This window comes from Centropristis striata, chromosome 4 (assembly GCF_030273125.1).
Source record: "Centropristis striata isolate RG_2023a ecotype Rhode Island chromosome 4, C.striata_1.0, whole genome shotgun sequence".
NCBI lineage: Eukaryota > Metazoa > Chordata > Actinopteri > Perciformes > Serranidae > Centropristis > Centropristis striata.
Window position 1 is genome coordinate 40595969 of NC_081520.1, and position 13500 is coordinate 40609468.

A 13500-nucleotide genomic window follows, 5' to 3' on the forward strand; every position below is an offset into this window, starting at 1 on the left:
CAGTTATGGCATCATAGTCACAACAACAACAACAACAACATCAATTCTCACAGTGCATTTTGCAGCAGCAGAGTTTAACATTCACAGACAATCATCGTAGGTAGCTTAGAAATCAGTGAGAACGAGAAAGAAAGGGAGAAGCAAATACCCATGCAACACAGTGACATCATGGCTGGACAGGAAGAGGAATCATTAGAGACTAAAGTGACCTTTTAAACCAGTCTCAGATTAATCCATGTGATTATTGACAAAAGATTAGAATCAAACTTGGAAAAAGGCAGGTTTAACTTCATTCATTCATTCATTATCCTTAACCGCTTATCCAAAACTCGGGGACATATACACAGAAACATTCACGCTCTCATTCACTCTTACGGACAATTTAGAGTCACCAAATAAACCTAAAGAGGAAGCCGGAGGACCCGGAGAGAAACATGCAAACTCCATAATAAAGTGCCACACACCGGATTCAAACCTGCGACCCTCTTGCTGTGAGGCGACTTCAGTCAAAATTAAATATTACAAATTTGTACTTTTAATTAAATGCATTTTAGGAATGCTGGAGTGCTTTGATAATTTACAACAGGTTGTTCCTTTTTGAACCATCTTTGACCACAACAACTGAATAAAATGACAGTGCTGGACTATGAGTCAGGAGAAACTTTGTGATACAAGTAAGATGCACGACACGACCAAGAGAATTTTCACACGACTCTATAGTCAGTAAATTATTACTTCCAGAGTTAGCAGACTAACTGAATTTCCCCTCGGGGATAAATAAAGTAATTTTGATTTGATTTATCCAAATACAAGACTTGTCTGTTAGAAAAGCACCTTTTAGCCTCATCGCTAATTCAACATTCATGTTCCTGAGAAGATGAACCCCCTGAATTTTCGTTGCACGCCACCCTGAGGCTGACAGGATTGCCATATTTGGCGCAGTTCTCTATGGTGCGAAGAGGATATATTGTAAAAACTTTAGTGACTCTGTTAATGGCACTGTTAATTTAGTGCCACCATCAGGTCAAAACTTTGTTTTTTGATAAAATACTTGCACATCTAATGACTCATTTCCCATCAGATTCAGCTGTACTTTGTGTTGGGTACTAATTGTGATGAGATGTTAGCATTTAGCTAATCTCTGTGCCGAAGTGAAGCACATGAGGAAATATTGTGACATAATTAACTACCCTGCTAATGCTTTATATTTATATTTACACTGCATCTTGTCTGGGAAACATAGTGACAACTCCTTTGGATCACACATTATAATTATAATCAGGGGAACAACATGTCATTGACCCCAGCAACGACAGGGAAAGAAAGCATCATCTTCCTGATAAGTGTGACCTGCATCTCATGTTGATGTGAACAAAACACTCACAGTTACCTGGCTGTGTATTAAAGAAAGGCTGAGGGTATACATTCATGCATATTGTTTGCCTATGGAGCTTTTACCCGAGTGCATATATTCAGATTTTACAGTATATTATTCATAGGCATGATATGGTTTGATGTGTTCCTTAGTGCTAAGTTACAGTGCTGTTTGTTTTATGGCACAACTCTCCAACTGCAACTTTGAAACAGTTTCCATCCGTTAATGGAAGTTTAAAGGAACACTCCACCGTTTTTTCATATTAAAACATGTTATTCGGGTAAGTAAGACGAGTTGATACAGACCTCTTGCGTCTCAATGCGTGCACTCAATCGCCCTGGCGCGCGGCGCTACTTGGCTAGCACTTAGCTTAGCTTTCGAAGCGGATAAAAAGGATAACTATAATGTATGGCGGAATAGCACTTGGGAGCACTTCGACTTGGCGCAGTAATATCATCACTCCTGACGGAAGTGAGAGGGAGCGGAAGTGATGATATTACTGCGCCGAGTCGAAGTGCTCCCAAGTGCTATTCCGCCATACATTATAGTTATCCTTTTTATCCGCTTCGAAAAGCGCCACGTTTTATTTTGTGTCGCCATACTTGGTCGTTTAACTACTCGTGTAGCTGTATTTAAATAGGGAAAACGTGGAGGAGTTTGGTCGCTTCTAACTGTCCATCTGTTTGGATCCTAATGAATGAACTGGGCTAAGCTAAGTGCTAGCCAAGTAGCTCCGCGCGCCAGGGCGATTGAGTGCACGCATTGAGACGCAAGAGGTCTGTATCAACTCGTCTTACTTACCCGAATAACATGTTTTAATATGAAAAAACGGTGGAGTGTTCCTTTAAGACATAGTGCAATGGTTTTTTTTAGTTCATGGGGATAGACCTCCGCTGAGACAGGTACTCTTTCTTTGTCAAAGTCTTTGTGCCTGAAAAAGGTGACTCCTGTATGCAAAAAGTGTCATTTCACAAATTCGCTCCAAGGTTTTTTCAGACACGATGGCCTCCTGGCCTCCAGTGAGCCCGTCCAGACGAGGGGCTCTGTGGGGTCACAGAGGTAAACCGGAGTACGTGTTCATCTGTGGGAGCGTGACGTCGGGGGGGTGGCGCTGTATGTGGCTGTCGAGCGGCAGAGACAGAGCGCAGTGGGCCGTCGTCTTCACGGCTCTCCGGCTGAAGCGGCAGCTCAGCAGAGAGCAAAGGTGGCGAAACACGGACTTGCGGCAGATGATGAAGACCCAGGGGTCCACGATGGGGTTGAGGGCGTAGAAGCGGAAGGCTGTCAGGTTCTCTGAGTCGCCACAGTATGGGTGGATGGCGTTGATGAAACCCGCAATCTGAAGAAAAAAAGACAGGGTCGAGATTAGACACAGTTACTATAGTTGAAACCAGAAGTTTACACACTGCAAAAAAGCTAACTTGTATTTTTTGGCCCAAAACAGTGATTTAATTTGGTAAAGCTTGGAAATACTGACATTTAGGACAATAATGTAAGTTAGCACAACAAAGGAAGCCAGTTGTCTGCTCAAAAACAAGTTGGTGAGTTGTTGTTACTTATATCTTTAAGTTGGGGTTCAAAACAAGGGACAATAGTTCTGATAACTCTTATTTCTTTGTTGTGAAATTTGGTCATTAGCGAAAGCTAGCGGCTAACTGATGCTAGCGGCGCTGCTTGTTACAGCTACAAGAGTAGCCATTAGCGTATCAATGCTAACTCAAAATTGTGGTCACAACATTAGCTGACATTCATAGCGGCGTTACAATCGTGCCAGAGAAATTCAGAGTTGAGCAAACTCAAAAACAAAACTTAAAATATTTAGTTTAATTGACCAACTTAAAATTTTATCGAAGTTTGTTGCCTTGAAATTTTGAGTTCACCCAACTTTTCTTTTTTTGCAGTGCATACACTATATAAAAAGACACATATGCTTTTTTTTTCTCACTGTCTGACATGAAATCAGACAATCAATTTTCCTGTTTTAGGTCCGTTAGGATTACCAAAATTGCCAGAATAACGAGAGAAGGATTTTTTTAGACATTTTTATTACTTTCTTCAAAGTCAGAAGTTTACATACACTAACATTATTATGCCTTGAAACTATTTGGGAAAGCCCAGATGATGCTGTCATGTCTTTGGAAGCTTCTGATAGGTTTATTGACAACATTAGAGTTAATTGGAGACACACCTGTGGATGTATTTCAAGGCACACCTGAAACACACTGCTTCTTTGTGTAACATTGTGGGAAAGTCAAAAGAAATCAACCAAGATATCAGGAAGAGAATTGTGGACTTGCACAAGTCTGGTTCATCCTTGGTTGATATTTCCAGATGCCTGAAGGTTCCACATTCATCTGTTCAAATAATAATACCCAAGTATAAACACCATGGGAATGTCCAGCCATCATAGCGCTCAGGAAGGAGACGGACTCTGTGTCCCAGAGATGAACGTGCTTTAGTCCAAAATGTGCATATCAACCCAAGAACAGAAGCAAAAGACCTTGTGAAGATGCTGGCTGAAGCTGGTAAAAGTGTGTCATTATCCAGTGAAACAAGTCCTGAGACATGGGCTGAAAGGCCACTCTGCCAGGAAGAAGCCATTACTCCAAAAGAAACATTAAAAAGCCAGATAACAGTTTGCAAATGCACACAGGGACAAAGACCTTAATTTCTGGAGACATGTCCTGTGGTCTGACAAAACTGTAATCTGTCTGTTCTATGTTTCTTTTGGAGTAATGGCTTCTTCCTGGCAGAGTTTCAACTGTATTTATAGGTTACTAAATGTCCAGTCCGGGTCTCAGGATGCTTTACTGCTAGTTTTCTGTCCCAGATTAGATAACCAGACAGGGCTGTCGGTCAATCATGTCGCAGCCACATTCTGGTGCTGCTGACCTTTAACCTTTAACTGATCGGGAACAGCTTTGCTCAGCATAAATGCAGCATGCCTCACACTCTTTTCCTGGAACAACTCAGCATGCACCTTTTATCTGCAGCTTTGTCTCTACTTGAATTTAATTTAAATTGCATGAATACAAGTTGAACTGTATTACTATTTCCAGAAAATCAGAGCTTTGATTGCATTGATATCTAGTAGGGGTGGGCAATATGGCCCTAAAAGAATATCACGATATTTCAGGCTATTTTTGTGATAACAGTTATTCTTCACAATATTACAAAATACTTAAAAATATATAGAAAATATGATTTTTTTTTAGTCTGTATAAATAAATAAAAATCTAAAATGTAGTGTGAAGTGCAAATCTCAACAGTTGCCAAATAGAAAAAAATGTACTCGAGTATGAGCAAATAATAAAAATAACCATTTAGGGGTTCTGGGGGCATATTTTAATGACATTTTGTAAAGGAGAATAAAGGTTCTTCTATGTTTTATTTAAGGCATCTTATTTTGATAGTCTCCTTGTAAGTTCTGTGGTGGATTCTGTTAACACACTGTGCTCTTATTTTGAAAGCTGCATGTGTTTAGCGACAGAGTAGCTTTTTGTGATTAAAACAACTTTAATTGTTAGCCTTACGCCACTACATCAAGAAGTGGGAATGTTGCCAATATCATGATATGCATTTTTTTTAACCATCGAAAAAAATACCGATATTATCGTGAACGATACGATATGGCACACCCCTAATATCTAGTTACTTTGCCAACTACCATCAGACTGAAATAAGACTACAAAAGCTGTATCAACCACAGGAATTTAAATTATTATTCTGGTCCAGTCCAGCCTGACAACAGAAAGGCATTTTACAGCATCATCCCAACTTCAACTAGAAAGTAATCCACTAGGTTATCTTAAATTCCAACAATTATCCGCCAGTAGTAGTTTTATTCACAGCATAAACAATAGTGCTGCCATAATCAATACCCACATGCTTTCTTTGACACTAGAAACATCTGGAGTCGCTCGATACCTTCAACCACCAACGGTTCAAATCTGATTTGATTTTCATGGAACAAGGTTAACTTATTCATGATGCTATAACGCAGGATTGTATCATGAAATGCTAAAGATATTACAGTATGTCTGGACTGTATGTGCATTGAATCAGTCTGAGGTAACGCTTTATAATAAGGTCCTTAATAAGCATTAATTAACAAGTAATAAGGCATTGTTCTCGCTTTAGATCCGGTAGTTGCAAAAAGCATAGTTAACTTATAATAGGTGAGCAATAAAAGTATCTTTTAATATCAATAAGCAAACAAAATAAGATTAATAAAGGCATGGCAAAGACATAATGGGTGGGTCATGGGTGTTTGTAATGCCATTATTAACACTTATATAAGCTTATAAACACATAATAATGTTAATAAGCATCTTGTAAGGACTTACAAGGGCCTTATTACTTGTTAATTAATGGTTATTACAAGGACCTTAATATAAAGCGTTACCCAGTCTGATACCTGATGTATTTGTAAATCTCTTATCTGTGGTGAAACTTCACCTCTAACTTATGACGCAGAGCTGCTCTGTGGTGCGTTCAGCAGTAGATAAAAGGCTTTGCAAGAAGCAACATATAATGTTTATCTTAAATATGTGAAATGAATTGTGCAAAATGACAGTTGTTGTATTTCCATAATGACTGATCATTTTCTGTTCCCATGAACGCCGTCTAGACACTTTTGCTTTTTGATTCTGGACATTTTGATGATTCATTACTCGGATTAGGAAGATTACATGCAAAGAACTCAATATAATGGTATTAATGGAATAATACAGGGCAAGCTGAGCTTTTTATCTCTGTGTCGTCACACTTGCAGCAGGTTTCCTTCAGTGCTTTGGGTGTGTTTGGTTTGTGCAGCATTATCACAAGCAGAGCAGAACCGAGCCTTTGGTAACTCGTCATGATCCCGCAAGATTAAACATTTTGTCCGGTGCAAGGAGCCAAATCAAACCTGATTGGAGTCTCTGTAACAGCAGAACATGATGAAGCTGTCGGCACTTTGGTGTTAAAACCAGATGAGAGCACATGTTTAGCATCAGTGTCAGTCGAGGCTGCGCTTCATCTCGTAATGCTCGGCCATTTTGTCATTTTGTGTCTTTTTAGGTAATTTTGTGTCTTTTTTTGATCATTTTGTTTCTTTTTCTGATCATTTTGTAGTCAATTTGTGTCTTTTTTGGTCATTTTGTTTCTTTTCTTGGTCATTTTGTGTCTTTTTTGGTCATTTTGTGTCTTTTTAGGTCATTTTGTGTCTTTTTTTGATCATTTTGTAGTCAATTTGTGTCTTTTTTGGTCATTTTGTTTCTTTTCTTGGTCATTTTGTGTCTTTTTGGTCATTTTGTGTCTTTTTAGGTCATTTTGTGTCTTTTTTTGATCATTTTGTAGTCAATTTGTGTCTTTTCTGGTCATTTTTGTGTCTTTTTTTGGTCATTTTTGTGTCTTTTTTTGGTCATTTTGTCTATTTTTTTTGGTAATTTTGTGTCTTTTTTGGTCATTTTGTTTCTTTTCTTGGTCATTTTGTGTCTTTTTGGTCATTTTGTGTCTTTTTAGGTAATTTTGTGTCTTTTTTTGATCATTTTGTAGTCAATTTGTGTCTTTTCTGGTCATTTTGTTTCTTTTTTTGGTCATTTTTGTGTCTTTTTTTGGTCATTTTTGTGTCTTTTTTTGGTCATTTTGTTTATTTTTTTTGGTCATTTTGTGTCTTTTTTTTGGTCATTTTGTGTCTTTTTTGGTCATTTTGTGTCTTACATGAAGCTTACATGCAAAGAACTCAATATAATGGTATTAATGGAATAATGCAGGGCAAGATTGACAAGCTGAGCTTTTTATCTCTGTGTCGTCACACTTGCAGCAGGTTTCCTTCAGTGCTTTGGGTGTGTTTGGTTTGTGCAGCATTATCACAAGCAGAGCAGAACCGGGCCTTTGGTAACTCGTCATGATCCCGCAAGATTAAACATTTTGTCCGGTGCAAGGAGCCAAATCAAACCTGATTGGAGTCTCTGTAACAGCAGAACATGATGAAGCTGTCGGCACTTTGGTGTTAAAACCAGATGAGAGCACATGTTTAGCATCAGTGTCAGTCGAGGCTGCGCTTCATCTCGTAATGCTCGGCTTTACACAATGTCAACATCTCAACAAAGCACGCTCGCCGCGATGCGAGCATGGCTTTTATTTTTACAGAAGTACAAAGTGTCCTGGATACAGATGCAGACAATGCTGCATGACAAAACCACAACTTTCTGTCGTATTGACCTTTAAGGTATGACAGGCTGCTGAGCGGCAGCAGCAGCTGGCTGCTTATTCATCCTGGGCAGAGAGAAAAGCAACAGCTGGCCCAGGAAGCGTCTTTGTCACCTCGCTTGTCTTTTTGTGTTCTCATTTTGTAGTCAATTTGTGTCTTTCTTGGTCATTTTGTATCTTTTTTTGGTCATTTTGTTTCTTTTTATGGTAATTTTGTTTCTATATAATAAACAGTTTAACTATCACGGATTCCTGTGAGACCAGGTTCCAACTGTCCCTTTTAACCTCCGTTACAACAAGAATCAAAACACCATCTACTGTCTTAGCTCATGACCAAGTAGCACAGCTATTCTCAACCTTGGGGTCGGGACCCCAATTGGGGTCGCGAGATGATTTCTGGGGATCACCAAATCATTTTGGAAGTCAGCGTGTGTTAATGTGTTTTAGTCTTTTTGGTCACTTAATGTCTTTTTTTGGTCATTTTGTTTCTTTTTTTGGTCATTTTGTGTCTTTTTTAGGTCATTTTGTGTCTTTTTTGGTCATTTTGTGTCTTTTTAGGTCATTTTGTGTCTTTTTTTGATCATTTTGTAGTCTATTTGTGTCTTTTTTGGTCATTTTGTTTCTTTTTTTGGTCATTTTGTGTCTTTTTTTGGTCTTTTTTTGGTCATTTTGTTTCTTTTTTTGGTCATTTTGTGTCTTTTTTTGATCATTTTGTTTCTTTTTTTGGTCATTTTGTATCTTTTTTTGGTCATTTTGTGTCTTTTTTTGGTAATTTTGTTTCTTTTTTGGTCATTTTGTGTCTTTTTTTGATCATTTTGTTTCTTTTTTTGGTCATTTTGTGTCTTTTTAGGTAATTTTGTGTCTTTTTTTGGTCATTTTGTGTTTTTTTTGGTAATTTTGTGTCTTTTAAGGTCATTTTGTGTCTTTTTTTGATCATTTTGTTTCTTTTTTTGTAAGGTATGACAGGCTGCTGAGCGGCAGCAGCAGCTGGCTGCTTTTATTCATGCCGGGCAGAGAGAAAAGCAACAGCTGGCCCAGGAAGCGTCTTTGTCACCTCGCTTGTCTTCTCTATCAACAATTCTCCATTTCCTCCATGAAATATCCAACAAACAGTGGCCCTAATTAATGGCCTGTGCTGATTGAGTGCTCTTATGCATTGGTGTAAATGTTTCCCTGTTGCTAGGGCCTGCACTGAAAACTAATCAGCTGGAGATGGAGTGAGAAGGGCCAGAGGGAGCCAGGCCAAACCAGCCTGCCACAGGGAGCAGACACAGGGCTGACTGAGTCCTCTCCTCGCTCATTAACTGGCAAAACTCGCACGGATGTGGTCGCGAACATATTGATCTACAGATACACCCACGAGACAGACACAGAGAGAGAGAGAGAGAGAGAGAGAGAGAGAGAGAGAGAGAGAGAGAGAGAGAGAGAGAGAGAGAGAGGGAGAGGCTGACTGTGTGTGCAAAACCCAAAACAACAGCAATTATCTTGTGATGCCTCAAAGAGGATGTTGAGCTCAGTGGCACAATAACTTCAAACCAACACCCTGGAACAGCCTCGTCATCTTACATGTGTCACAATTTGTTACAAATGGTCGAAAGCAAAACAGAACAAGAACAAGCCCCAGATGTTCTTGACTTTTTTAGGAAGTATTTCAGGTTATTTGAGGCTCTGTGAAATTTCTTGGATTGCACAACCTGTCCCTCGGTCCTAAAACTACTTGATACAATTTATCATTCTGTTATTAGATTTATTACTGGCGATGGGTTCATGACCCCTCACTGCCACCTCTATCACAATGTTCCCTGGCTCTAAGAAGGGAGCAACACTGTTTATTGTTTATTTATAAGGCACTACTGAAAAAACTACCGTTCTACTTATCGAGCCTATTGAGCTTCAGATCATATTGGTCATTTTGTGCCTTTTTTTGATCATTTTGTAGTCAATTTGGGTCTTTTTCGGTCATTTTGTTTCTTTTTTTGGTCATTTTGTGTCTTTTTTTGGTCATTTTGTGTCTTTTTTTGATCATTTTGTGTCTTTTTTTGGTCATTTTGTGTCTTTTTTTGATCATTTTGTGTCTTTTTTTGGTCATTTTGTTTCTTTTTTTGGTCATTTTGTGTCTTTTTAGGTCATTTCGTGTCTTTTTTTGGTCATTTTGTTTCTTTATTTGATCATTTTGTGTCTTTTTTTGGTCATTTTGTTTCTTTTTTTGGTCATTTTGTTTCTTTTTTTGGTCATTTTGTGTCTTTTTTTGGTCATTTTGTTTCTTTTTTTGGTCATTTTGTGTCTTTTTTTGGTCATTTTGTGTCTTTTTTTGGTCATTTTGTTTCTTTTTTTGGTCATTTTGTGTCTTTTTTTGATCATTTTGTTTCTTTTTTTGGTCATTTTGTTTCTTTTTTTGGTCATTTTGTTTCTTTTTTTTGTCATTTTGTGCCTTTTTTTGGTCATTTTGTGTCTTTTTAGGTCATTTCGTGTCTTTCAGTTGGATACACTGATTCCTTTTAATCATTTTAAAGACATTCTTATTAATCTTATGATTTCTGAATGTGTATGTGCTCATTGAATTTATTGTGCTTCTGTTGATTATATATTATTATGGATATGTAGTGTAATGTGATGAATTGTATTTGTGCTGTAATCAGGGCGCCATTGGAAATGAGAGCTTGCTCTCAATTGGCCCTCCCTGAATAAATAAAGGTGAAAAATATAGTAAGAATTACTGTCAGATTCTCACTGATTGCACAGGCTGAATGCACAAAGTACAAAGTATTTATGGATTATTATATTACTCACAAAGGCACACGTGAGAACGTTTGAGGGAGACCAACAAAAAACTTCAAAGTCAGACAGTGTTTTCTCCCTCAGATACTCTATTCAACATTACACTGAACATTTCCTGTGATGATGAAGTAATGTCATAAATGTCTGAGTTACCCATGTACTCACACAGTTTGTGTGGTACCTCCTTCCTCATTTCCTCGTAACTACCAGCTAGTCTGAAACTAGAGATTCACAAACAGATATATTTGCCAGGATGTGAGCACAAAACATGACACAGTGGATAGGGCTGGGCGTTATATCAATATAAAAGATATATCGATATCTTTTTAACCCTCTATTGTACAATGATGCCTACAGGCAACATTCAGACAAGAAACTAGTCTAAAAAGTTCCTGTTATAATGTTTTTAAATTTAAAATTTATGAATTGTACCCTGTTGAAGCTAATGAATCTTTTGCACACGTTTATTAAATAATGATGTTAAAATTATTTATTTTTTTCACTTGAGCACCGCAACAAACCCCAAAAACTTCAACAACAAAAAAAATTACAAAATTTCTACATATTATGTTTATTTAGTCTATTTCAAGAGAGAAAAACACATTTTTTTCCCAACTGGCATCATAATGTGTACCATAGAGGGTTAAATATGATATGGAATTAGACCATATTTCATATATTGATATAGTTCACTTTTTTCTTTATATATAAATGCTGCCCTTACTATATTCAGTTCTTTTGTAATGTTCGTTATTCTTTTCTCACATAAATATATTTATTTTGGAAAAAGACTGGCCTATTTTATTCCATAGGCTAATTTTATTTAAGATATTTATTTAAATGTGCACTTTATGGGAGCTTTGATTTTTAAAACAGGTTCTCCTGTTGTTATACAGTATTTATGTTCACTTAAATAAACAGTTTAACTATCACGGATTCCTGTGAGACCAGGTTCCAACTGTCCCTTTTAACCTCCGTTACAACAAGAATCAAAACACCATCTACTGTCTTAGCTTATGACCAAGCAACACAACTATTCTCAACCTTGGGGTCGGGACCCCAATTGGGGTCGCGAGATGATTTCTGGGGATCGCCAAATCATTTTGGAAGTCAGCGTGTGTTAATGTGTTTTAGTCTTTTTGGTCACTTAATGTCTTTTTTTGGTAATTTTGTGTCTTTTTAGGTCATTTTGTGTCTTTTTTTGATCATTTTGTAGTCAATTTGTGTCTTTTTTGGTCATTTTGTTTCTTTTTTTGGTCATTTTGTTTCTTTTTTTGGTCATTTTGTGTCTTTTTTTGGTCATTTTGTGTCTTTTTTTGATCATTTTGTTTCATTTTTTGGTCGTTTTGTGTCTTTTTTGGTCATTTTGTGTCTTTTTAGGTCATTTTGTGTCTTTTTTTGATCATTTTGTAGTCAATTTGTATCTTTTTTGGTCATTTTGTTTCTTTTCTTGGTCATTTTGTGTCTTTTTTGGTAATTTTGTTTATTTTTTGGGTAATTTTGTGTCTTTTTTTGGTAATTTTGTGTCTTTTTAGGTAATTTTGTGTCTTTTTTTGATCATTTTGTTTCTTTTTCTGATCATTTTGTTTCTTTTTCTGATCATTTTGTGTCTTTTTTGGTAATTTTGTGTCTTTTTAGGTCATTTTGTGTCTTTTTTTTATCATTTTGTAGTCAATTTGTGTCTTTTTTGGTCATTTTGTTTCTTTTCTTGGTCATTTTGTGTCTTTTTGGTCATTTTGTGTCTTTTTAGGTCATTTTGTGTCTTTTTTGATCATTTTGTAGTCAATTTGTGTCTTTTCTGGTCATTTTGTTTCTTTTTTGGTCATTTTGTGTCGTTTTTTGGTAATTTTGTTTCTTTTTTTTGGTAATTTTGGGTCTTTTTTTGGTTTTTTTGGTAATTTTGGGTCTTTTTTATTATTTTGTTTCTTTTTCTGATCATTTTGTGTCTTTTTTTGGTAATTTTGTGTCTTTTTAGGTAATTTTGTGTCTTTTTTTGATCATTTTGTAGTCAATTTGTGTCTTTTTTGGTCATTTTGTTTCTTTTCTTGGTCATTTTGTGTCTTTTTTGGTCATTTTGTGTCTTTTTAGGTCATTTTGTGTCTTTTTTTGATCATTTTGTAGTCAATTTGTGTCTTTTCTGGTCATTTTGTTTCTTTTTTGGTCATTTTGTGTCTTTTTTTGGTCATTTTGTTTATTTTTTTGGTAATTTTGTGTCTTTTTTTGGTAATTTTGTGTCTTTTTAGGTAATTTTGTGTATTTTTTTGATCATTTTGTTTCTTTTTTTTGTCATTTCGTGTCTTTTTAGGTCATTTTGTGTCTTTTTAGGTCAATTTGTGTCTTTTTAGGTCAATTTGTGTCTTTTTTGGTAATTTTGTTTCCTTTTTGGTCATTTTGTTTCCTTTTTTTTGGTCATTTTGTTTCTTTTTTGTATGATCTGAACTGTGCATGTGAGATTGTGTTCAGTGAGCGGGGGTCACGGACAACATGCATGTTAAATTGGGGAGTCGCGACTCAAAAAGGTTGAGAACCACTGAAGTAACAGACCGTATGCTGGCAACAATTTGTTATTTAAATGAATACTTGAAGTAAAAATTAATCTTAGGCCTATACTGGCATAAAACACACTAACAAACACGATGACGAATGCCTCTTATGCTCACCGCGCGGTTATCGAACACTTTATTCATCACGCTGTGCTGCCAGAAACATTTCAAACAGACACGCATCCTCACACACTCTCCCTTTGTTGTCTCGCTGCACATCTACCAGCCTCATCCTCTGTTTCTGCTGCTGCTGCATGCCCACCCTGCCTCTTATGGTCCTTTCAACAGACCTCAAGCCCTGCACGGAGACGCCCACAAATCACCAGCTGTCCTCTCCAAGCACTGCAGGCCTGTGGGGCCAAAACTGATGAGAGATGTCAGGCTCTCCTTAAACACGAGCATATTAATGTATCAGCTCAGGGTGATTATTCAGGAGAACAGAGGATCGTGCCGATGCAGAGAGCTTCATAGGAACATACCGCGAGCTGTCATAGACGTATAAATCCTGAAAAAGCAAATATGTACACACGTTTACTGTATATACAGATGCATGCAGCACATTCACAGACAGCCACACATATATACTGCATTTTATACAATCTGTACCTG

At 37.0% G+C, this 13500-nt stretch overlaps 1 protein-coding gene across 1 annotated transcript in view; it reads right to left on the reverse strand.

Moving 5' to 3' along the window:
• Nucleotides 1-1833: 1833 nt before the first annotated feature.
• ptgir (prostaglandin I2 receptor) overlaps nt 1834-13500 on the reverse strand; it is a 42847-nt gene continuing 31180 nt past the window's right edge. Inside the window, exon 3 of the mRNA XM_059332054.1 lies at nt 1834-2714. Within this exon, the coding sequence (XP_059188037.1) occupies nt 2427-2714 (288 nt within the window). The 3' untranslated portion in view covers nt 1834-2426. The remainder of the gene's footprint in view (nt 2715-13500) is intronic.